Consider the following 25903-nt stretch of genomic DNA (forward strand, 5'->3'; position numbering starts at 1 on the left):
CCAGGACTCAGCCTGGGACTCCAGCAGCAGTTCTGGGGAGTTGCCTGTGCCCCGAGAGCTGTGCCTGTGGCTCCCAAGTGGCCTTAGCCTTGCAGACCAGACTTCCCTCATTGCTGGGGCAAAAGAATAGCAAATAGGACATCTGAGAAAATTCAGAATTTCTATTCAAATGATGAAAAACAAAAAGGAAAACACTTCTGTGACTTCAATGTGTTCTGCTGTTCTTTGTACTCCTCACCAAGTCCTTTGTCCCTTGTTATAGAAGTAAGGAAATTTCTGTTTTCATCTGTGTTGTTTTTAAAACCTGCTCTAATTTGCCATTTTGTATTGCACTGTTCCCTTCTGTAGGAGAAGAGGTGTTATCTTTCATTGGTCACAGAACCTTATATTGCTTTACAGGCATCCAGGGATGAATTCATATGCAGTTTTCCATCCCCCTCAAGCAGATCCAGCCTGATTGCAGACAAAGATCCAGGTAAATTAATTTTTCTAAATTCTAAATTTCCTAATTATTTTTAGCATAGCTATTACCAACCTGAAGCACCCAAAACCTGAAACAGTCATCCCCTAAAAGACCTCACAGACTCTGCATGGTTTTCCTCAGATGTGGTGTCACCCTAAGTGCCCTTTCCAGATTTTTCCTTTTCCAGCTTTTGACATGGGGCTTTGGCAAGCCCCATCTGTGCTGTGCTGACAAGTGCAAAGGGCTTAATTGTGGGGTCTGGTGGTTTTTTTTCAGCCTGTGGAGCAGCCCTTCCAAATGGCCATGCAATAAAACGAGAGGACTCAAAAGGATCCCTGAACTCAGAGGGAGCAACCAGTTCCCCGGATCAGAGTGAAAATGTAATGTACCAGGGGTTGGGAGGAGCAGCACTCAGCCTGCAGGCTCTGTTAAATAAGGGAGAGGGAAAATGAGTTTTCTGTGGTAGCACTCTCCAAAGCCAGCTTATAGGTATCTCTGGAAACAGATGGATGTTTAACAAAGGTCAGAGTCATGGGTCTTGTATGCTTTCCCTCTTCAAACGTCACTGAGCCAAAAGTAGAATTGTTGACAAATTACTTGTTGAAGATGAAAGGCAAAATCACGTACCTTTCACACAAAATATGTGGAAAATCTCTGCTCCTCTGGTGCATTTTTCCATACTCAGATGTGCTCCCTGTGTGTGGGCAGGTCTGAGCCTGGCCAGACACCAGTGCCTGGTGCTGGGAATTGGTTTCCAAATGAGAAACAAAGCACCGTGGTGTGAGATTGACAGTGACCACTGACTCAAGATAAAGTGCTTTCAGAAAAACCAGCCCAGGTGAATAACCACAGGCCCAAACTTGCAGAAGGTGACTGTGGTCATGCCACAAATACCTGTGACCCCATTGTTCAGACTGGGGGGTATTCAGTACTCTCCTTCTTGGCAGATTACACACATGGAAATCAGGTATTTGTGCAAACCAGTCCCTGGTTTTCCCTCAAGGCATTTTCCAGATATCTTGGGTTGGCGTGGGTCATTGATGCATCTTCAAAAACTTTGGCCCTTGTAACAAGCAAGGCAAAGTTTATCTGGGCTCCTGGCTGTGTGCTGACTTGCAAGCTCTCCTCCATAAATCACAGAGCTCCAGCACTGGGTACAGCCAGACACTTGATTCTCCAGCAAAGCCCTGAGCATGTGCCCCAGCACCGCTGATGGGGTTTGCAGGAGGTGGTGTTGCTTCCAGCCCAGCTCTTCCCCCATGGCCAGACATCCTCTTGAATGTGCTTGAATGTTTTTCAGAGTTGTTGAAAGCAATCTTTCTGTTAGGGAATGCAATATCCACAAAACCATGTAAAAGCAATGCCACATGGAGGAGCACAGCTTCAGCAGTTCTCTGCAGAGGCAGGCACTTAGCTCATTTCCCCATTCCCCTGGAGTGAGTTGTGTGCTGTCTTAATGGTTTGGCACGGTCAATAGCAAATCTCTGGCCAGAGCACCATGTCTCCAGTTCTAAAATGATTGTTTATTTCTGCTTTATTATGACTCACATCCACAGCTTATCCCAGAATAAATGGCAAGTAAGATCTGTGGATCCCTCTCCAAACATGAGCCAAAGCTTTGGAGAAGTCTAGGGTTTAATCCTATGCATTTATCAAAGGATACAGCTCAGGCAAGCACAGAGAATGCAAAATAAAATCGGTATAACTTTAGAAGTCATGCTTCCCACCACACAATGCCCAAGCCTTTCCCACATAAATTGACTCATCAGCAGGATTTGATTTACTTTGCCTGAGTCACTAAGTAGGAGGAAAAAATCTAAACACTTCCAAAAATCAAGGGGAGGAAAAAGTTCTTAAGATTAAATGTCCTCCTTTTTTAATAACTGACATTTTGTTTTGAAGTGTATGTCTTTAACAGAAAGTCACATTTTTGCTTTAAATGTTGACAGACAGTGATTTTTTTTTTTCAAGAACTGGCTTTAAAATTGTCCAGGAACTTAGATGCTGCAGAGAGCAGGGGAAATGAAAGCAGGCTGCTGTGTGTTTTGCTGGGTAACCTGTCATTCACTGCCCAGATGTTTTTTTCTTTGAGCAGAGAAGTGTTTGGTGATTTCCAGGCTGCTCATCACTGGATGAGCTGTTTTCCAAGGCAGGGTGCTTTGGGGTGCACATGGGAGGCAGGAAGGATGCCAGCATGTGTGCCAGGTTTGCTGTGCCTGTGCTGCACAGCTCTGGGGCACAGCCCAGGCCCTCTGTGTCACACCTGTGTCCCAACAGATCCGCAGGAGCTCCATGAGGAGCAGCGTGTCCCACTGCAGCCGGCTGGACCAGTTCGAGATCCGGACACTTCTCATGTGCTACCTGTACATTGTGAAGATGATCTCTGAAGGTTGGTGCCTTCTGCTCACTGGAGGCAGCCAGAAAGACAAGGGACCATCAGTTTTGGTCTTTAAGGTCCCCACTTTGATTTTTTTAAAATCTCAGTGCACCATTCTTCATTTTCTTTCAGATACTCTTTTAGCTTACTGGAACAAATTCTCCCCCCAGGAGCTGATCAATGTCCTCATGCTTCTGGAGTGAGTATCGTGAGACTGCTATTCAAACATTGCACCTTTGTGTGGTCAGAATGGCTAAGGAGGAGACCACAGTGCACACTGTCCTGTGCAGCCCTAGGGGTGTCTGGCCAGGTTGTAATGACAAACTCTTCCTCCCTCTGAAGGGAAGCAAGTGTATATTGAAGAAGCACGGTGTAGTGGTGGTGCCCTGTGCTCTCTCTGGGGTGTGTCCCACCACCTGTGGGCTCAGCTTCCCCTGTCACTGTCACAGCCTCCACTTCGCAGGAAATTTGGGGGAACAAATGGGTGAGAAGACAGGGATGTGCAATATAATTTTGAAATCAAGAGTGTGAGGTCAAGTGACTTTTAAATACAGACCCAAACCCTTGTGCACAGAGAAGTGTCTGCAGACGAGAATAGGGTAGGTTTTAAATGCTCTGGATCATTCCTGATCTGCAGGATGTGTAACAGATACATATTTATTTTTTTCCTAGGGTGTGTTTATTTCACTTCAGATACGTGGGGAAGAGAAATATTGCCAGGTACTGCATCCTTCCATTTGGTGCTGGGGTGTGGGGGTCGTCCCCGTGCTCCCTGCCCCAGGGGAGGTGGGATGGGCTCGTGCACACCCACGCTGGGCAAACCCCAGTGGTTCTGGGGCTCTGCTCAGCACCGTGCCCTGAGCAGGGGCCCCTCATCTCAGCACCCTGCCCCTTCCCTCCCCTCCAGCTCCTGCATGAGACCCCCAGGCTCAAGCGAGCGCAGGTTGGCAGTGTCCCCCCCAGCCAGCTGCAGGTGAGACAAGAGTCCCAGCTGCATCCCTGCTTCCTGAGCAGCATCCCTGCTCTTGTGTTAGCCCTAGGGCCTTGTGGAGCGGAGACATCGGCGTAGTGCGGTCAGTCCCGCTGGGATTGTCCCACACTGGTTGTTGGAGGGGAGAGGTCTCCATCCTGGTGCCTTGTGTCATGCCCTGGTGGTGTGGCTGCTGCTGCTGCCCAAGCCCTGTCTTTGCTCCCCTTGCAGGGTGCAGGATGCCTGGTTATCCAAGCACACGGCGGCCGAGAGGAAATCCCAGACCATGCCGGCGCTCCGCAGCAGGGCTGGGGTGCGGCTCCAGCACCTGGGCAGCTTGGAGACCTCCTTCACCCTCAACCACAGTACGTGCAGCAGAGCCAGAGGGGCCCAGGGCACGTGTCAGCCTGATGAAAACTGCATGTAGCCATTTTCCACTTGCTGCTGGTTGCTACAGGTTACTCAAATTCTGCAGAACTGCAGTGGTCACCAGGCCTCCCCACAAACATTCCTAGATGGATGTGGGTGGCCCCTTAAAAATCACCCCTGGGATTTAGGACTTGTGTGGCTTTTTGCTCTTGCCTGTCTGGGCTCAGCTCCCTGGCTGAGTGTGTGTGCAGGTAACACCTTGGTTTGGGTAGAGAGCAGGGCATTCAGGAGAACTGCACTGCACAGAAACCTGTGCTGGGATCTGCTCTGAGCCTCTCCATGTGGGTGCGTTTTGTCCCATTGAAGCACTTTGCCATTTCCCCTCTCTGGAGACAATTTGGACACCTCATGCTCTGTCTGGCTTTAAAGACAGTGATAGTAACCTTATCTATGTCAGCACTTAGATTTTTTGGGAGCTGGAGTGTTGAACAGTTTCCTCCTGATTTTCTCTCTGTCCACAGATGCAGGCACCTCAGAAGCAGATATTGTGCACCAGGCATTACTGGAGGGCAATATTGCCACCGAAGTGTGCCTGACAGTCCTGGACACCATCTCTTTTTTCACTCAGAGTTTCAAGGTCAGCACTGAAATCAAAAATGTTGTAGAAAAGGGTGCTGTGTTTTCATATGTGTGTGGATTTTTGTGATCTGTTCTCCTACAGTGAAAGAATTTGGAAGGCTTTACAAAAGCAAATAATTTGCAGCTTGTTTATTTTCCATGGAGTGTTTTGCGGGGTCTCAGAGTAATTATACCTTACACAGTCTTGCCATTTCTTCAAAACTGCAAGGCCAGAGAAAATCATATGGATGTTATACCATGACTGTAGGCATTACAAAAATAGAATAAGAGGAAATGGATATTGTGTAGAAAGGAGGGACTTGAGGAAAGGGAAATGAATGTCCAGCATTTTTAGAACAGTCACTCTTTTGTACCCTAAATTACCTAGAAGCAAGGCCCAAATTTCTTTGAAGCACTGTACATGAATATCTCTGGGGCTGAGGCACTCCAGCTGTGGTTGCAGACAGGACCAGAACCGTGGGTGAAAGTCTTCTCCCATGTTGGGATTCATTCTTTTGGCAGTCATTGCATCTACAAAAACCAAGGCCTCTGTGGTAAAGAGAGCCCTAGGATGGGGGCAGAGCACTGTTCCAGAAATGCTCTTCCTGAAGCTTAGTCAGAGGAGTCCTGCAAGTAGCAACGTGTCTGGCATAGTGTCACAAAAACAGCTCTGGATTTCAGAGCAAGCATGATGGAGATTTCCTTTTTAGGTGGAGATGAAGAGAAAGGTGTTCATAGCCTCTGCTTCTGCTGCAGAGCCAAAAAGCCATCCTGGTGCAGATGTTAAATTGCTCCTTAGAACTTTGGTAACAGCAAAAGCACTTCAATGCAACACTTAAAACTTGCTTGACTTTCTCAGCTGCCTCTTTTGGAATATCACTGGACCACAGAACAATGTGATTTTCAAACCACAGCATAGGCTGGATTCCCTTCCCCTTTAGTGGGCTTTGGTTTTGCTTTTATGGTCACAGCACACACGAGTGGGTCCTGTGCTGCAGCAGCTGGGCTGATTCCACTGCCACAGGAAATGAGCTCAGTGTAAAAGTCTGGATCTTGAACTTACCACAAGGTCTGTGCAAGGTGTCAAAATCTGAGCCAGACCAAGGTGTTAAAATCTGAGCCAGCTTGGCAGTGAGATGGGGGCTGTTGATTTCCTATCAGTATAGGATATCCACATCCTTGTGTCATGCACAAACTTCCTGCACAGCCCTGTGGGGATGGCAGCGGGCACAGCCCACCTGGTCTGACACCAAGCTGTATCAGTAACCTCCAAGTAATTCCATTTTACTGTGTCTCTACAAGGTGCAAACTGGCAAAACTCTGCAGGAAACAAGGAAAATGAAATGACTAACTACAGCTGTCAATCTATCCAGTGAAATAATGGGTCTTTTTTTTTTTTTCTTCCCTCTCTCTCTTTTGGGCTGCAAACAAAACAATTTTCAGGACAAATAAAAAGAAGTGGAAAAAACGTACATTGTTAACCACATGTTTTATTTAAAATAACTTGGCAAGCAGTGAAAGTTGTACAGAATATTGACTTAGGTTTTTGGAATTAGTGATGCAAAAGCGATAAAATATTTTCGTTTTTTCTCTGTTACAAAATAGCCTCTGCTAACTACTGTAAGTTTTTAGTGATTGTCACATTTTATTGGTTGTATTTTTACTGAAGGCCCTGTGGCTGATCTGGCTTAAGAATTAATGTGATTAATGCAAAATTATCTCTGTCATTTCCAGCTTCAGGCACAACATCTCTGCAAAGTAAATTCTCTGTTGCTTTCCAGACCCAGCTTTTAAGCAACGATGGCCACAATCCACTTATGAAGAAGGTTTTTGATATTCATCTGGCTTTTCTCAAAAATGGGCAGTCAGAAGCAGCCCTTAAGCACGTGTTTGCCTCTCTGAGAGCTTTCATTAGCAAGGTAGGTAATACATCACAAGGATGTGGGAGAATTTGTAAGTATAGTTAAGTATTTGTAAGAGAGGCCAGTATGGTTAAACTCCTGTTAAACTGATATTCTGGAGAAGTGTTTTAGAAAACAGCTTCACTATATTAAAAAATGGCCCAGGTTAAGTTCTCTAGTTATTTATTATTTGTTTGGTATCAGGAAGCAAAAGGAGAAATCCTGAGGAATTCCCTCACTTGCCTTGGTCACAAAGATTAGTGTCTGTTCAACAAACAGCTGGTGCTTGAATCTTTGCCCTAAAGTGCCAATACTGCCCACATTGCTATTGCTTGAATAGTGCATGCACTGGCAAGCAGCTCCTCACCCTCTGCCTGGGACAGATTATAGTTTTTGCTAACTTTGTTCTCTGAGCTCTCTGAGCCCTGGCAGGTAGTGAGGCTGTTTAATGCCCCGAGCTCAAGAAGTGGCAGAGCCACAGCTGACCACAAAAGAGCAGTGACTGGTGCTATTGCCTCACCTTGCCCTTTGTGCTTGTCAAAACCTGCCACTGCTCATAAGGACATTTTGAAGATCTCATGTACATGGAAACACTGTTCCTCCCAAGCTGCACAGTTATCATAAATAGAAAATTAATTAAAACCTCTCAAATCCCTTCAGCACAACACTTCATTAACAAGGAAAGCCCATGTGGGAGATTGCAGCCAGGCAGGACACGATATCTGAGTGGTAAGCAGCAGAGTGACTTCCAAAGGAGATTTTACACTAGCTGCTGAGCAAAGTCTGATTAAGAGAAGGGACTCCTAAACTGTTTTTCAGAGGTGGAAAAAGTCTGCGCTTTGTTCATTTTGCTGTAACCCCACAGCAAAGCTAAGAGTTAGTTTAAGTCTAGGGCTGGATTTTGGCTTGTGCTAAGCAAACACAGAATGCAGAGGTCTTGCTGGCTCCCTGTCTGCTCCAGGTAGTGTGGTCTCCTACAAGGTGTTTTTCCATGGGGCTCCTTAAAGCCTGCTAGATTGGCAACTGGCAGGGGCAGGAATCACTGTTTTTCTGCAGGGTTCAGTGCATGTTTATTGCTCTGCTTTCGAGTTTTCTGCTCACCTGTGATCTGCTTAGCCTTGAGATCATCCTGCTGCAGATCTGCACGCACCCCACTCTCCCCCTTGCTAGCCAAAAGTTTGTTTAGCCAGAATATTTGGTTTGTGCCTATAGCAAATAACAGGCGTTCCTTGACTTCCTGTGTTTTTTTTTTCAAATGTGAAGCCAAACCTGCACACCTGCTCAGTTTGATCTCACTCTGCTTTCAAAGCCTGGAGCCCTTCAGGGCTTCTACACTTGCTTTCCAAAACAGCAATGACAGCAAGGAGGCTGCATGCTTGGCTGCTGCAAGGAGGGGGGCAGGGGGATTGCTTGCTTGGATTTATGCCAGACTAAATCCACACTGAATTTCACATGGGTCTGCAAAGATACAAATTACTGATTTCAGCTTTCTCACGTTTCCCCTATGACAGGACACATGTGGCTTCTGTAAAAGCAAGATATGAGCCCAGCAGATGGTATCTATAAGGAGGAAGTGTTTTCTTTGCCAACTCCATAACCACACAAGTCCCAAACTTCCTTTTAAGTCCTCTCAAGGGTTCCTCTAAGGCCTAAAGTGGCTTTGGTGGCCAAGGCAGGTGGTTCACTGCATTTCATGACAAGTCAGGGGTGAAATGTTGTCCTGCAAGTTTGTTTTCAAATGCTGGCTCTGCTCTACTTTGTAACTTCAAGTAAAGCTAAAGAGAGTTATACCTTTGTCACAGCTAGAATGGAAAATTTCTCATTTTTATGGCCTTATGTAGCTACAATTACAATGAAAAGAATCCCCCTCTTATTTGTGGTCACAGCAAATGATTGTTGGAGGGAAAAATCTCCTGAGATGTATTCTGCATCATAAAATTTGTCTTCTGCATTAAATCCAGTTCTTCGATAGCAAAAGACTTTAAAAAAATGTTGCAAGAGAGCAAAGAACAAAAATCTTCTGTAATTGTTTGCATCTTTGGTTTTGGTTACACACGTGTGTTCTGGGAATTTGGCAAGAAAGCTGCCTCTGTTGTACTAGGTGGTAAGAGCCAACAAAAACTAAATTGTTCTTGTTCGTTCCACACTCTAGGTTTTCTTAACAATTGAATCTGTCTTTTCAGAGCATTATTTACAGATAAATACATATATAAATACCTATATGCGTGCTTAGGAATGGTTTTTAATTAAAAGTTATAAAGGAAAGCATGCATAGAGGAGGGGTGTGCGTTAAAGACCAGCTCAGACATGTGTCCTGCCTGTCCCCATGGCTGTCCTGCCCTCACATCCCTTTGAGGCCTCTCTGGGAGCTGGCTGCTGGGTTGAGCCCTGCTCTGGTCCATTTAGTTTGGGCTGGATCAGGAATGCAGTACACTGTCATCCCCAGAGGGGCTGTTTTATGCTCTCCCCAGTGTGTTCTGGGCCAGCTGGGGAGCCACAGGCAGCGCCTGCCCAGATCTCCAGCAGCCATACACCCATGGATCTGCTTCCCTGAGCCTGGCACCAGGAGCCATTGCCTCTGCTTGGGCTCCAGAAAGGGACATGGGTTCCCTGTGAAAAGGGCACAGGTTTTCCTCTAGAGCTGGTGTGGTGTGGAGTGCACTGGGCTCCTCCTGCAGCAGATTCCCTGGTAAGGGAATCCTATCAGTGGTTTGGAAATGTCTGGGAAGCCTCTGCAGGCAGGCAGTGTCCCTCTGAGAGCAGGTGCCAGCCACAGCTGTGCTGTCTGTGCATGCCCCATCACACAGCTGGGCCAGCTTGGGCTAAGCCAGTGCTGACCATCACCCAGTGGGATCTGGGGGAAGGACAGCTGATCCTTGGGAGCACTTTTCCCAAGGGCACACACGATTTTGTGCCCTGTGTTATTATGATGTTTGTTTGCGTCTTTCTTTCTTTCTCCCATTTTGTTTTTTGAAGATTATTTTTGGCCAAAGCAGTGAACAAAAAGTATTTTGTGTCCTAATTCTGGTTTCTTGGTGCAATCCCAGTATCTTGCTAGCCACAGATCCCTGTTTTAAGACCCTGTCACCAGCACACCACAGTGGTAGCCATGGCAGTATCTACAAGATTTCCTGGAACATATATACTTAATGTAAGGAGTAGAGGGCCAGAATAACAGCTTCAGCCTCTGGCTGACATTATTCACTGTCACCTCCCATGGACAGAAGGTATTGGGGCAGATAAAAGTGGCTAATGGACCATGCCATGAGGACCATGGGGTCTTGAACAAACTGAGCACATCTTTTCTCTGAGTAGGTAAAGCTGTGGTTGTCTGTGTTGCCTCTTTGTGCCAGGAAATTCTTTGGGCCTGGTGCCAGCTGCAGCAGAAGGAGCAGAGTGCTGCTGTGCAGTGCCCAAACAGCCTCCACCCCGTCGGGAGGTGCTGGCATCTCCCCTCCCCAGCAGGTCCCTGCGGTGCCTGCGGAAGCGGCTCCGTGCCAGCACAAGGCCCTTCCTTGTTCTGCTTCCCTGTGCTCAGCCTGCTGTGGCCGGGCTGGAAGGAAGCCAAGTGTGGTGCCACCTCCCCTCCAGCCACCTCTTGTGACCACAGCCAGATGGACACATCCTGGCATCCCCAGGAGGCTGCTGCTAGCTGGGGCAGGGCTCTGCTGCAGGTGTCCCTCTCCAGGCAGGGCTGAGCTTGCCCTGACAGCTGTGCTCAGGCTGTGGCGAGGGGACAGACCAGGCCACCAGGGTGCTGGTGCTCCCCTTCTCCCTGCTGCAGGTCCCTGAGCCCTGCTGTGACTGAGGGACCTTGCACTGTGGCTTGGCTGGGTCCTGCCTGGCCTGGGTGGCCCTGTCTGGGGAGGCAGGACAGGTCACTGAATTTTAGGTTCTGAGGGACAAGCCAGTCTCTTGTTTGCATTCCTGAGGGCATGCAGGCATGATCTTAGATGTTTTTGGGAGATCATGTAGATGTGTGAGCATTGCAGATCACATTTCCCAGTGAGGCTGGATTCCTGCTTGGGTTCCAATGGATTTTCTGATGTTCCAGATAGCAGCTTCTGGTGGGTCCTCTCCTCTCTTCCCCACTGCTTATGATTATGGCTTTTGTAAGAACATAATTCTGCCAGACCAATTTGGTGAGAATTTGCCAATAAACCCAGAAGTTGTCAGGGAATGGGTTGGATGGACGTAAGCAATCACATCCCCAAGAAGCGTGACAGCAAAGTTCACATTGCTCTAGGAAATGTGGTTAAAAATAGGCTCCAAATTCATTCCCACAAATACTTTAAGGCTCAGAGTTCTGGTAGAAGTTTTGCTGAGGCTGTCCAGGCTGGAGCTTAGTTTGTTGCCCTATGCCCCTGCCCATCTGAACCCTATGCCCTTTAGTGGTGTGGTTTTTAATATTTGCATGTCTCTTGTGAAGTTTCCTTCAGCATTTTTCAAGGGAAGGGTGAACATGTGTGCTGCCCTCTGCTATGAGATCCTAAAGTGCTGCACTTCCAAGGTGTCCTCCACAAGGAACGAAGCCTCTGCTCTTCTGTACCTCCTGATGAGAAATAATTTTGAGTTCACCAAAAGGAAAACATTTCTGAGAACACATCTTCAGGTCAGTGGCTGGAGAAAAGCTACAGAGCAGGACATCTCAGATTTAACAAACAGATAGAGCAATAGAGCTCTGTGACCTCATACCTGCAGAGGATCCTGCTATTGCCATATGGACAAAAATCCTCCTGCTTTCCAGGCTTTGCCTAATTCCTATTCCCAGTGACTGGTCTAGGCATTTTCAGGTAACATAATTGTCATCAAGTACTCCAGGCTGTTCAGTTTTAGACTATCAGACAGCAGACATGTCTCTGACAGAGGCTGGCTGGGATGGGGTGGAAAGGACAGCTGCCCTTGAGGCAGGAGAAGGGTTTTCCTTGGAGCTGCTTTTTTGGCATTGGTAGTTATCAAAGCAAATGTAGATACCTAGGGGGACAGATGAGTACCTCTGGGTTGTGAAGAATCACAGAAGAAGGTAGCTAATGTCCAAACAGGGATTTGTATTATAATAGTTGGATTGTTAGTTCTGCAAAGCAGTTTGGTCCTCTGGGGACTGTCTGTCCTTGGAAGATGTGAGAGCTGAGCCACAACGCCAGCAGCTGCTTACATGGTGGAAAAGATGCTGGAGATGTTTTCCTGTGAGCATTTTAGTAAGTGTGACCTTAATAAAACCCTTTTCTTTAAGCTCATTTAAATGAAGCCTCTACTTTGTCCCACAGATAATAATTGCAGTGAGCCAGTTAATTGCAGATGTGGCCCTCAGTGGCGGGACCAGATTTCAGGACTCCTTGCTCATCATTAACAACTTTGCAAACAGCGACAGGCCAATGAAGGTGAGTTGGAGACATCACATCCCAGCCTGTGACATCAGCCATTTATGCAAGGCTGAGGACATACTCTGGGAAACTGTGTTTAAGGGTTGGGCTAATGACTGGAACTGTGATTTATAGGCTCGTAGTGGGCGGCACTTGCTCAGTAAACAAGTGTCATGCCAGCAGCAATAGGACCAGCTGCTCAGGCAGTTCATGCTCCAAACATCAGGTCTCATGATGAGGGGAGCGAGCCCAGCAGCTCAGGTTGTGCTTTGCAGTGTTCTGCTTGCAAGGTTGTCCAAAGAGCTTTCCAGGAACTCCCAGCTTTAAGAGAAGTTATAAGGGAGGGTCTGGTATTTCTGTTGCCTGAAGGTAATAATTAGCAGGATTTAGTTTTATTCAACTGAGTGACAGTAATGTTAAGAAAAAGCTGTTATGTGGAGATTAATGGTTGTATTTCTTTGGAAAATAATTGCCTGTCTTTGTGCTAGAATTAGTGGTTTGCACCCAACCCACTGAGCAATTGCAGCATGCTCTATTCCACACAGAGTAGCTGCCAAGAATAGGGGAAATGGGAGGTATTTTTACAGTTCCACAGTTATCCTGTGACCTAAAGGCTTAATGGGGACTTCCATTAGGTGTTTAATTGTGATACAACAAATTTATATGTAGGATATACCTGGCAAAAACCTCAGTTCTTTTCTGCATACAGATGTTGGTAAGGGTTTCACTGAGCTATACTTGTAATTTACCTCACGAGATGATCAGTATATCAAGTTTATGTATTTGTGTAAGTGCAAGAGTACAAGAAAGATTTCAGCACACTGGAGAGAATGCCATGCACAGTCACAGCAGCAGATGGGGAACAGGAATCTGCAAAGAGGCAACATTAACCAGGCTCATCATGGAGGGGAGAGAGCTGAGTGGGAGCCTACCTGCTGCTTTCCACAGCAGGCAGTTTATAGAGACATGGTTAGACTCTTTTCAGAGGTGTGGAGTGGAGGACAAGAGGCAGTGTATGCAAGTTACAGCAAGGGCAATTCCAATTTTGCTTAAGAAAAAATTTCCCAAAAACACTGTGCAGCCCTGGGGCCTCAAAAGGAGGTGGATATTCTGTTTTAGGAGATTAAAAATTTGGCTGTATAAGCCTTGCTCTAACCTGGTGTTGGCCTTGTTCTGAGCAGGGGATCAGATCAGAGCACGTGCTTCTCTACTACATTCCTGGTGGGAATGTGGTGGGAAGCTCTACAAATACCTTCAGGGCTTTAGGAACTGAAGAGAGAACACATCAGAGCCTAACAAGCCAGATGCTGAATGACATGAAAAAATATTGCAGCTGTGGTTTGTAGTCTCATCCAGAGATATTTGCATTCATGGAGCACTTCTGTGTTGCTTTCACACCAGCTCCTCAGGATGCCAAAGTGGCAGCCTCGTTGTAGCACAGGAACAGCCAGCCTGGCATCCTGGGGAAACCTGGAGAGGTTGGCCCTGTGCATGTCATGACTGAAATGCCTCTGAACATAGATGAAACACTGTACACTGTGTGCAGTGTGAGTTCAGTAAGGAAGAATTAATTAGCCTTATCTACCGTGTTCTCGGTGTTTTCAGATAAGTGAAGTGTTGGCTGAAAGGGTCATTCCTTGGCAAAGCCTGTATTTTCTGTATTAGCTTCCAATTCAATTTTTTTTTGTGTCAGGCAACAGCTTTTCCTTCCGAAGTCAAAGATTTGACAAAGAGAATCCGCACAGTGCTCATGGCTACTGCTCAAATGAAAGAACATGAAAAGGACCCAGAAATGTTGGTAGATCTCCAGTACAGTTTGGCCAAGTCTTACGCAAGTACCCCAGAGCTCCGGAAAACGTGGCTGGACAGCATGGCCAAGATACACGTGAAGAACGGAGACTTCTCAGAGGTAATTTGTGCAATGGAAAACGTGGTGAACAACAGGACAGATCTACAGATGACATTTTGTTAATTTTCCTTTCTGCCTTGCAGGCAGCCATGTGTTATGTTCACGTAGCAGCCCTCGTTGCAGAGTTCCTGCACAGGAAGAGTAAGTGTCTGCTGTTTGGGACACACAAGGAAGATGATGGTGGGATTTGGGGGTGTCAGAATCTTTTTAAAGACAAGGCTTTCACAATTTGGTAAATTGTTATTTAAAAAATAAACTAAAAAGGAAAATAAATTATTGCAATGTATCAAGTTAGAAGATGATGAGTAGTTTTTAAGAAATGACTGTTGTTCATACCTACTTACTTAGCCATGCACCATACTTAGCATGATGCTGAGGGAAATAAAACTGACACATCTTGCCTTGCTTAAAATGTTCACTTGTATTTTACATTAGGAAATGTGCTCACAGGGGAAGGCCATGTTAAAAACTGACTCAATGTGATCATCAGAATTATTACTATAGGCAGTAGAGAGAACTGCAGAATAAAGCAGTGAAAATTCAGTCAAGAAATGAGACTGTAGCCTAACTATGCACATATGTAAAGAATCATCAGAAAAAAGGAGAGTTTTGTGGCTTAGTGCAAAACAGGAAGGAGGGATAGAGCTGTGTGTTCTCAAGTTCCACCACATTGCAGGTTTTCTTTTAAATACCTGTTCCACAGTTGATATATTGACTCCTTTTCGCATTTCTGTCTAAGGGAGTAATTCTTGAAGTGTACCCTTAACATTTCAGAAAGTTAAGGCTGCATAAAAGCTGATTCCGTGCACTGCCTTGGTTGGAAAGTTCTTCAGTGCCCTGTTCAGGAGACTTGGAGTCCCTCCAAATTCTTTACTTTGTCTTGGCAAAGTGGGAAAAATCAGGACTTGTTCTTGTGATATATATGCACATTTCACATGGCTGCAGAGAGGGGGGTATTGAAAGTCCTCAATGTTTAATTTGTACACAAAGACTGTTTACCACAAGCAGTGGCAAAGGAGAACTCCTAAAAGGGAAGAGGAACAAGTCCAAAGGAATATTAAATGAAGTTTGAACATTGAGTTATTTCTGTCACTGGCACTCTTTGCATATACACAGGCTGGAATGGTTCAGTAAAGGCTGAACTACCTAAAGTTTTGGGGTACCTAACTGTGCTTCCTTGCTAGGAGTATTGAGTGCTGTCTGCTTACCACCCAGCTCTCCAGCAATAGCTGGATAGGGATAGAGTTACTCTTCTTCCTTGGTAACTGGTGCTGTGTTATGGATTCAGAGTGAGAGTAATGTTTACAACACATGGCTGGTTTGGTTGTTTCTCAGTAGTGTTTACTCTAAGTCAAGGACTTATTCAGTGTCTCATGCTGTGCCAGTGATGAGCTGCACAAAAACCTGGGAAGGAGAATAGCTGGGACAGCTGACCTGAACTGGCCAAAGGGATATTTTACATTTCAGAATGTCATTCCCAATGAATTAACTGGAAAGGGGGTTGGTCTGGGAATGATTTTGGCAGTGGTCAGTAGATGATGAGCAACTGTGTTGTGCATCACTTGATTTTCTTGAGATTTATAGCTCTCTGTTATTAATATTATTATTACCTTAGTTTACTTTGTTTCAATTATTAAACTGTTCTTATCTTAACCCATGAGTTTTATTTCTTTTCCCTCGTTCTCCTCCCCATCCCACCAGGGTGGAGTGGGACAGTGAGAGAGTTGTTGAGTGGTACTGATTTACCAGATCAGGTTAAAGTTCAGCAGCATGACACATTTGAGACCATTCCACTAATCCATTTGCTTTTGTCTGCGGCAGAACTGTTTCCCAGTGGATGCACTGCCTTCAGGAAAATCACTCCTAACATTGATGAAGAGGGTGCAATGAAAGAAGATGGTGGGATGATGGATGTACATTACAGTGAGGTGAGGTCCTGTATTGTAGATACAGGATATTTGATATCTGATTAGGATTTAGTTTAGACTTCGTTCATGTGAGCTCTAACAAATTGCAGTTGTGCACTGGTATCTGTAAACAAGACCATTCCACTCCAATTTCCCAAGAGAAATCTGCTCTGAAGAATTTTCTGTGTACGATTGAGACAGATAAAACTGATATAAGGTCTTGGTTCCTATAAAAAGTCTTTTCTAGCACTGAGGCTGAAAAGCTGCACCACAAGCTTTGCCTGCTGTGTTATGCAAACGCTGATGTTGCCAGCGCAAGCAGCACCGGGTGTGGTATTTCCAAGGAGGGACAGAACTAAGTCAAGCCCTGCAAGGGAGAGGTCATCTTAGGGTCCCCCTGGAGTTAGATCTGTTTGCAGGACACTGTGGCAGCAGAACAATCCAGAAACCATAGCAAGGCATTGGGGAAGTGGGTAGACCCACCCATGAGACATAAAGTCTCACAAGTACTTCTGCACCATCCCTGTGCAGCTGCCCTGGTTCGGCCGTGCAGCTCAGTGAGGTGGCCCTGCAGCCCAGCTGCTCTTTCATCAGGGCTTGAGGATCCTTGGCATCACAGCCCACTGCTTGTTTCTTGGACATGTTTCATAGTCATACACCTCTGATCTCCAGTGCTGTCATGTCCATGCTATTCCAGAGCTTTTGCATTTTCCTGGGAAAGTAACTAAATAACCAGGACATATGTGCTGGCTATTATACTAATGATTTATGAAGAATTAATGAATTTTTTAAAAATGGCTTTCCTTTTTCTTCTTCTTCCCCTTCCCCCTCACCAAAGTTTAGAATGCCTTTAGAAAGGCCAGGAATACACAGGGTTTAAACTTATGTAACTGCAATTACTTATTCTGGGATCTGATAAGAGTATCTGAAGTTAAAATGGTTTTATCTTGTAATTTGGAGTGTTAGTAACACCACCCATTTGGTTGCTGTCACAGGAGGTCCTGGTGGAGCTGCTGGAGCAGTGTATAGATGGCTTGTGGAAAGCAGAGCGTTATGAAATAATTTCTGAAGTTTCCAAACTGATCATTCCTATTTATGAAAAGCGGCGTGAATTTGAGGTGGGTATTTTGAACTAGTTTTCATAGAGCAGGGAATTTTCTAGACAGCTAAGAAAAAAAACCCAGGGGATTTTTTTATTTTTGAAGTTATGAATTACTGAATTGGTGTCAGTAAAGCACACACTGTATTTCATTGTTGGTCATTAAAGAAATTAGTGAAAACTAACTGAAAGGTAGTTATCAAAGCTAATGACATGAATTACTCATGTTACCATTACCGTCTTCCTTCCTGTAAAATAAAACTGTTGTCATTCCGTATGCTCATCATGGATTCTTTCTGAGACCTGAGGTTTTTAAAACACAGAATGAGAACAATTCAAAGAAAGGACTAGATCTGTGGGTAATTCAGTGGCAAGTGGAAAGGAAGAAAGCTGTTCCCAGCCTTTCTCCTTCCCACCACGTGCTGTGACCTGTGCTTCAGCTGAATCCTGGTCGTCTTTCTCTCCCTCTGCCATGACAGAACATCCAGCCATACAGCTGGAGCTGGGGGGGGGAAGCCTTACCTCAATCTACTTTCTCATTGTAAACCTGTTTTTAATAAAAAAAACAACTTCCTGGGTAAAATATTGCCAGCTGTTCTGTGTGTGAAGGCTCAGCCAAGAGACGTGCTGAGGCAGCCTTCTCTCCAGGGGCAGTGGTGTTACTGCAGTCTGTGGCACCCTGCAGACCTGATACTAAGCATGTACTTAAAACCAGGTTTTTCAAACAAGACTGCATGAGTTCAACCTCTTTCGAAATTAAGGTTTCAGTTCCCCAGAGGATTGTGTTCAGGTATCTCAGTAGCTTCTGGTGTTAGCTAGCATATCCTGCTTGGAAAATCCTGCTTTCATCATAATGTAAAAATCTGACTTCCAGAAACTCACCCAGCTGTACAGAACACTCCATGGAGCATATGCTAAGATATTGGAAGTAATGCACACAAGGAAGAGGCTTCTTGGAACATTTTTTAGAGTGGCCTTTTATGGACAAGTAAGTATACACATTGGCTTGCCAGCTACCCCTCACCAGGCATCCTGGCCCCCAAAGAAAAGCTCCTCTGGTGCAGCCACCAGTGTGTCTGTGTGAGTGTTTTGGAATTGCACATTGGGGATGAGGGTTTGTATCTCCAGGAGAATTTGATTTATTATAAAGTTTATGATTCTGCTGGTAGGCTTTCCGTAAAACAAGTCAGCAGTTAGGAAATGGCTTAGTGCGTTCAGAAAACACTGAGGGTTTTTTTGTCATTATAGTTATTGTAGGTTACACAGACACAGTTTAGTGTGTATAGTAATAATTAGTAACAGTTTATAACTATAACCATAGTATATAAACAGTAGTAGTAACAGACATTTTTTTCTACAGAAAAATGCTGCTCCCTTCTGGGTATTAGCAGAGTAAAAGGTTATGAGAGAAGCTGGAGGCAAAATATCTATCAGTGTTGATCACACACATGTAGAGACAGGTTCTGTAGAGAACATGTACACACATGTAGAGATAGATAGTACTTTTGTTAGCTGAGGTAGCTGGAAAACTGGATAAGACCTGGGGCTCAGAAGTGCCAGGAAGTGGCATGATCTTATCATATCTTGTGAAGTCTCTGAGCTTAAAGCAGTTGTGGTTTTATTTTTTTTTCTTCACCAAAGCAGTTAATGAAGTGTGATACCCTCATGTCCTTTCTGTCTCTGAACAACCTGCTTCTGCTTTTGGACTCATAACCAAGGGGGAGGTGCAAGGTCCCTCTTTAGAAAACACCATGTGAATTATATTAGCCTTGCCTTTCTTTATTCCTTCTTTTAGAGGAGGTGATGAATACCCCTGAAACCATCATGGGTTTATCCCTCTGGATGTCACTGTCACAACATACCGGAGTAGTGACTTTTGCTGTGGCAAACATGCATTTTATATTTACTCTCATCTTCTCTGTAACTCTGGATATGTAAAAAGTAAATAAGGTTAGCAACAGATAAAAGGAAACAACTGCTAGCTTTGTTTTCCAGAAGCTGGAAATAACTGGATCAGCCCTTAAAAATAAGCTGTGTAGCATCCTGACAACCAGTACTTGATCCAGTTTTGCACTTGAAAGCTTTTCTGGCTTTATATTCCATCTACACAGATAGCTTAACGCTGTGTCACAAGTTCTAACTGGAACAGCTTGCCAAACCATGAAGTTCCCATGCTGTTTCCATTATGTGTAAGACTGGTGATGCAAGCACAGCCTTTGATGCATTTTCATCTCCACTTACAGTAAATGCACCAAATCCCACTTCCCTGAATACAAGAGGAATTAAAGCACAGGAAACACATTTCTTTTTTTATTGTTTATAGGTCTCTTGCAGCTTACACAAATTCCTTAATTTTAGACTGTTCCTGTGGCTCTGCTGTCAGGGCTTCCTCAACTTATGTATCGTTCTACTCCTTTTCTGTACCTTTTTTTTGTGGTTTTTTCTCCTGCTTGTCTCTTTCCAACCTTCCAAAAGGTCAAACCATCTACCACATAGTCTAGATTTCTCACTGGTCATACTGAAGTAATGATGTGTTGTGTTTGTGTTGGTTGAAGAATTTTTTTTTTGGACCATTTTCAAAGTAACCTATCAAACAGGCAAAGTTCAGTGAGACTTTGTGAGACATAGCCTTCCAAACCTTTTTGGCTTTTTAAAATGTTAGTGGAAGATGCTTTAAAAGCAAAAAATCTAAGATAAAAGTTTTCCAAATGAAGAAATACAGCTATTCCTCACTGCTTAATTTTTTACTTTTTTTTTTTTTTTTTTTTTGTGGCTAATGCCAGACGTTCTTTGAGGAAGAAGATGGGAAGGAATATGTCTATAAGGAACCCAAACTGACAGGCCTCTCGGAGATCTCCTTCAGACTTCTTAAACTTTATGGAGAAAAATTTGGGTCAGACACTGTAAAGATTATCCAGGATTCTAATAAGGTAGAGTTAAACTGCATGCTCTGTGGAGCTGAAGGAGGATGACAGAGCATCCCTTCCTTCTGCCAGTGGGAGGGGAACAATGAGCCCTGTCCTCCACCCTCTGTTACAAACACCTTGCATCCAGTTGCCTCCTCGTACTCCTGTGTGTGGATATGTTGCACAGCCTGACAAGTGCTGGTGCTGCTGTGGCTCCCAGGGGTGAATTATGACTGGGAAATTGCAATCCCCATCGTGCTGAGCTTTGTTGAAAGCCTTAGAAACCAGCACAGAGTATCAGATAACTGGAAGCAGAGTTACTTCTTGTTGCTTTGGTGCTACAAGTCTAAGAGAAAACCTCTTTGGGCCTTGCAACCTTAGCTCCTTTCTTATCATGTGGAATACTTATTTTTGCCCCCTGCAAGAGCTGTGCACACCCTTAGGCTGCAGTGGGATTTATCCAGGCTACCAAAGACAGTGCTGGTGATCCCAAAGCTGGTTTAGTGCAAGCCTGCAGGTTTGCCTGGCCCAGCACTGTATGAGCACTGGATCACAGTCTGGAAGCTTTGTGGTCATATTAGAAGGACTGAGTAGCTCAGGCCTGTGCTGCATTGATGGATCAGGGGACATGAATGTCTACAGCAGAAACAGCTTGTTTGGCACCAGGTGATGTGTTTCTTGTGCCACACCTCCTTGTCTTATCTGCTGGTGGATTGTCTAGACATCCCAGCTGAGGGCAAAATGATAATTCGGCGTGTCACTGGCCTTCATGCAGTGCGGCCGGGTCAGCAGGGAATTAGTTTAAATCACATCCCAGTGAATAAATTAACCAATTATAACTTACTGACCTTTGCTCCTTCTGTGAGTAACCCTCTTATTTCATAGGTCAACATTAAAGACCTTGATCCCAAGTATGCCCATATTCAAGTGACTTACGTGAAGCCCTACTTTGAAGACAAAGAAATGTCAGAAAGAAAAACTGAATTTGAAAGAAATCATAATATCAATAGATTTGTGTTTGAAACTCCTTACACTTTATCTGGAAAAAAGCATGGCAGTGTGGAAGAACAGTGTAAAAAAAGGACCATTCTAACTAGTAAGTACAAATATCTGAGCATGAGACAGTATCAGTAACTATTAGGAGACCATTCTAGCTCATGAAAATATTCCAGAAGTGTGACAAATTCTCTCAGCTTAATCAGAATTGTGAGACAATATTCTGGTTGGGAGGGGGAATTTACTTTGTGTTTTTATGTGCACATTTTTACAGATTAAAAAATAGTGCTGATAAATTATGGCCTTGTTTGGGATTTCACATCCCCAAGGGCAAGGATCTGCTTTTGTATGTTCTATGAAGAGAACTCCTATGTGTTGCATGACTTTTCAATCTATAAATTTCTTTTGCTGTTTCTGCTAGCTTTGAACTCCTTTCCATATGTTAAGAAGAGAATTCCAGTCAATTATGAACATCAGGTTAATTTAAAACCAATTGATGTCGCTACTGATGAAATAAAGGACAAGACAGCAGAGCTGCAGAAGCTCTGCAGCTCTGGTGGTGACGTTGACATGATCCAGCTGCAGCTCAAACTGCAGGGCTGTGTTTCTGTGCAGGTCAGTCTGTTTGATGTCTGTCCAGAATTGCATTTCCATACATAGCTCAGGGTGAAGCAGCGTCACAACACATTTACTTCCCAGAAATCATTAACTACCCGGGCTCCAGGGCTGCAGCCAGCACAGTCTCCCTGTCACATTCAGTGCTACACCACCAGCTGGCTCGTGGGAATAAACATTTTCTCCAGTGGTGTTTACAGTGACAAGTCCAAGTGTAAAGGCACATTAATTAGCCTTAAGTAACTGTGAAATATACTTAAGTCTTCAAGATTGGACTGTAAGAATCAGGCACAAAAAGCTATTGTTAGCCTGGCTTCTCAAGCTGGATAAGTGACTTAGGACTCAGACCGTGCTGCTTTTCCACATGGAAATTAGAGGAAAAGTATGAGGAAACAAACTTGATATCTCTTTTAATCTCAGCAGTAGTTCTAGCATAAATTCTTAAAGTTCTTTCATTCTAGGTTAATGCTGGTCCTTTGGCCTATGCCAGAGCTTTCCTAAGTGACAGCCAATCCAACAAATATCCTGCTAAGAAGGTGAATGAGTTGAAAGAAATGTTCAGGTAGGATTTCTAATGTAATAAAAACTAGCAGCTGGCTGGAAGATGGTACCTGCTTTGTTTATAATTTTGTCTGTCTCCAAACTCAGCAGATGCTGGATACTTAGATATATCTTCTAAAGATCTAAGTCTTGTGGGTTGTGGGTGCTCACACATATGAAAAAAGCCAATGAAATTACATATACCAAGAATTCCCAGGTCCAGGGCTGTGCTCTCCATGGGGAGATTTGCTTGAACACTTGCTCAACAGTTTGTGTGGGTATTTGAGATTATCACATGAAGTATGTTTGAAGGCTTGAAACACGGTCCTGTGTTCAGGGGTCTTTGATATTGTGCATTGTTTGCCCATTTTTCCAAGGGGATTTTTTTCTACCAAATGATGAACTTGAAATATTTTAAGCAAATCCTTTCCCATTTTATGGAGGAACACTGTTCTTGTTTCTGTTGCTAATTTTTAAAACTGTGTGACTTACACAAGTGTTTTTCCATTTTCTGTCCCTTAGGGTAAGTTTTACCTCCCACTTGAAAGTGTCCCCCAAGATGTAATTAGGCAACTCTTGTTTCACTTTAGGATGATGAGTCTTTGCCCCACTCTTTTCTGGACCTCCCAGATGTAACCAGTTGTCCACCAGCTCCTGCATTTTTTACTCTGTGCTGGTGATTCCCATTTCACCCATTTCTCCATTATTGTTGTATGAAGAGCCAGCATTTGGGCCAATCCAGTTCTCCTTCTGTGTATCAAGTAACCTGGCAATCAGGGAGCAGTCCCTGAAAACATGCCATGCATGGCTTTATTTTCCAGCCTTACAGTGCAAACACAATTTCCATTTCAGTTGGGAATTTATATTTATTGAGCTTTATAAAAAAGGAAAATATGTGTGTTAGATGAAGCAAGGAATGAATAACAGACCCCAGAAAGAGCATTACAGCTCCCCATGGTGTGAATTTCCTTCTGGAGGGTGTCTCTGCTGCCAGGAGGCTGACCTCTGACTGCCCTGCTGTGTCACATGCACCCGGCTCTGGCCAGCCCTGCAGGACTGGCTGTCCCATCTACTGAGGATCCAGGCCCAAAGGAGCTCCAGCAGAAAGCCCAGTATCTGTGTTGCATTCCCCAATTCACTGTGCCAGGGATACTCCTGGAATATGTCTTGCCCCAAACACTGAAGAAAAGGGGGTGGGAAATACTGAGATTTGCCTGTCTGTTCAGTTGCTTGCTTTGGTAGAAGACTGGACTATTGTAATGCCCCAAGTTCATTCCTTTCCTCCCCAGGAAGTTTATCCAAGCCTGTGGAATTGCTCTGGAGCTCAACGAGCGTCTCATTAAGGAGGATCAAGTGGAGTACCATGAGGGGTTAAAATCAAACTTTCAAGATATGGTGAAAGAGCTTTCTGACATCATCCATGAACAGGCACGTACTGCACAGTGGGAGCCCATGGATGTGGCTCTCTGTGCTTGACTTAGTTGAAAACTGGCTGGGAACTGAAAGTGTGATCACTCCTCGTGTTCTGTAGCTAAACAGATGAGTAAGCAAACATGAAAATTAAGGAGTAGATTTGGTGGATTCCTAAAACTGCTTTCTGTTGACTGAAAATCTCAGCCTGATGTTGGTATTCAGAGTGCTGCAGGGTGCTTCAGTGACACACCACTGCCTGCCACGGTCACCAGAATCCTATGCCACATTCTGCATCATATCTGCAAATTATAAAGAGGTCACAGGTCAAGGTTCTTTGGCAGAATTTACATTTCCTCATTTATACACAGCTTATGGGGTTTTTTTTAATATGTTATTTTTCCTTATATAGCCTTTCTTATAATTTTTCCTAATGCCAACATGCCATTTATATGCACTGTTAAAATTCGTGCTAATATACCCGACCTATTATATTATGTTTTCTTGGATCTTTCTAGGAAAATACATTTGAATAGTAGCACCAGAGAGGTGAGAGATTGAAAGAGCAATTGTACTTCTATCTAGTATTATGCAGTGAAATTAGATGAGAACTGGCTTTCTGAAGTAATTTCCATTCCTCTACTCTTTAATTTTGCCTTCATTATGACAAAAGAAAGCTTGTAGATTTATAGCATCAAGGATATAAAATCAACAGTAGACTGCATTGCTGTCCATAGAATTTGAAATTTAGAAGAATGCTTTCAGGATCTCCCAGGGAGTCAATACAGAGTCTGTGTGTGACTATGAATTAAATATGCAACATGTTAACTCACTAAAAATGGATAGGCAAATTCCATGGTCAATTGAGTAGCTGTTCACACTACAATTGAAAAATCTGCAAGTGGCAAAATAATACAACTGCACTAGGCTGCTGTTTGTAAATAAGGTTAATTTGCAATAAAACAATCCTTATGGGAATCAGAGTCTTGTTATGGAAGAGTACAATATCATTTCAGGGAAACAGTCTCACGATGGGGATGAATTTTGTTGTAGGAGTGTAAGGGTGGATCTGTCTGACTGCTGCATTCCTGTTGCTTTTTTTAGATTCCCCTTCTATTCTGCTCATGGCCACCATTTTTTTAGTGTGGAAACTACTGATTTTGCACATTTGCCACACTGGTTTTTTCACTGCCACTACCTGCATACTCCACTACTGAACTTTGCTCAGAGAGGGTTGTTCATAAGAACTGCTACCTGCTTCCTCTGTTTGCCAGCACCAAGACATCTAATTTGCATGCAGCTGCTGGAACTTCTGTGGCTTTTGAATTTTGCAATAGTCAAATCAAAAACAAATCACTCAGTCCTGCACTGTCGAAGTACAATAGCTAAGATTATTTTAGAACAAAGAAGCATTGTTAAAACACCCTGTTACCTCAAGAGGTTTATCCATGGCTGTGTTGTCTTTGCTTAACAGGCAAAATAAGACTGAAATGTCCAAGTGAAGGGCTCCCTTGGAAGGATATACTTTTCACTTTCTTCTTGTAATAACTCAAAAGGCAGCTTAAAACACCATGTTTATGAACACTGTTCTTCATAGTTGCACAACATTATGTACAACAGCTGACTTGAACTTTGCATTGCCATCAAATGACCTAATATCTAACAAATTCAACCTAATGGAATAAGTTTTCTTATTTTGCAACATTACTCATGATGTAATGTAAAATGTAAAAAGTACAGTGCATTACCTTAGGGTTTTCATTGCAAATAACTTATGCTTTTCTAAATATTGTCAGTGTCCTAAAGCAGCACAAGGCAGTGCCCTTCATTTGAGATGCAAGAGCAGGTGGGTAATCACTGGGTCAGCCTGTGACTTATTTACAGATATTTTAAGCTAAAATGTAAACACAAAAAAATGATAAACTGGATCTGAACAGGTCCAGGAAATTTCAGAGACTGGCAGAAAGCTGGATATCCAGAAGCTGTTTATGATGGCCAATGATCTCAGTTTCACTAAAGCAATTTCAAAGTAACTAACTTGACTGGTGAACCACATTAGTTAAAATAAATACACAGTCATCTCTGCCATTCCAGCTGGATCCTATACTGCCAGAGTGTCCTTCAGGCTACAGAGTACAAAATCTGGACACAGAGGTAGTGGGGGATTTCTGGGGGCCATTTAGCTGCACGTACTCCCTGTGCTCTCATAAAAACCTATTAGAATTTTGTTACTGCGAAGACATAAAAAATAGTTATACAAAGAACTGTTTCTTTCCTACAGTGCATAGTTATAACTAAAAGTTATCCAGTAATATACAGAATGGTGTATATATTAATGCTACAGAAATCGCTAAACTACTCTTCTTTCTCATTTCTTTGTTACGCTGCCTTTGTGAAACAGCTTTGAAGACAAGGTTGGATATCTCTTTTGCATACCTCTTTAAACAGCTTGATTATCAT

The 25903-nt window shown here is 44.0% G+C and overlaps 1 protein-coding gene across 3 annotated transcripts in view; it reads left to right on the top strand.

Moving 5' to 3' along the window:
- Nucleotides 1-25903, top strand: part of DOCK11 (dedicator of cytokinesis 11) — an 81329-nt gene that overhangs the window by 51172 nt on the left and 4254 nt on the right. For 2 of the 3 annotated variants that reach the window (XM_014255279.2, XM_088062510.1), the window contains exons 33-53: nt 400-475; nt 740-843; nt 2741-2852; nt 2973-3039; nt 3513-3560; nt 3748-3813; nt 4042-4175; nt 4701-4816; nt 6579-6716; nt 11128-11310; nt 11966-12079; nt 13755-13970; nt 14054-14111; nt 15792-15898; nt 16873-16995; nt 17851-17964; nt 19760-19906; nt 20768-20978; nt 21300-21493; nt 21955-22055; nt 23323-23461. In XM_014255279.2, coding sequence (XP_014110754.1) covers nt 400-475; nt 740-843; nt 2741-2852; nt 2973-3039; nt 3513-3560; nt 3748-3813; nt 4042-4175; nt 4701-4816; nt 6579-6716; nt 11128-11310; nt 11966-12079; nt 13755-13970; nt 14054-14111; nt 15792-15898; nt 16873-16995; nt 17851-17964; nt 19760-19906; nt 20768-20978; nt 21300-21493; nt 21955-22055; nt 23323-23461 — 2568 coding nt within the window. The remainder of the gene's footprint in view (nt 1-399; nt 476-739; nt 844-2740; nt 2853-2972; nt 3040-3512; nt 3561-3747; nt 3814-4041; nt 4176-4700; nt 4817-6578; nt 6717-11127; nt 11311-11965; nt 12080-13754; nt 13971-14053; nt 14112-15791; nt 15899-16872; nt 16996-17850; nt 17965-19759; nt 19907-20767; nt 20979-21299; nt 21494-21954; nt 22056-23322; nt 23462-25903) is intronic. The other variant, XM_005526193.3, reaches the window with a different exon arrangement.

The sequence above is a fragment of the Pseudopodoces humilis genome, chromosome 15, assembly GCF_049639895.1.
Source record: "Pseudopodoces humilis isolate 2021_Gansu_Grassland_sample_001 chromosome 15, ASM4963989v1, whole genome shotgun sequence".
Taxonomy (NCBI): domain Eukaryota; kingdom Metazoa; phylum Chordata; class Aves; order Passeriformes; family Paridae; genus Pseudopodoces; species Pseudopodoces humilis.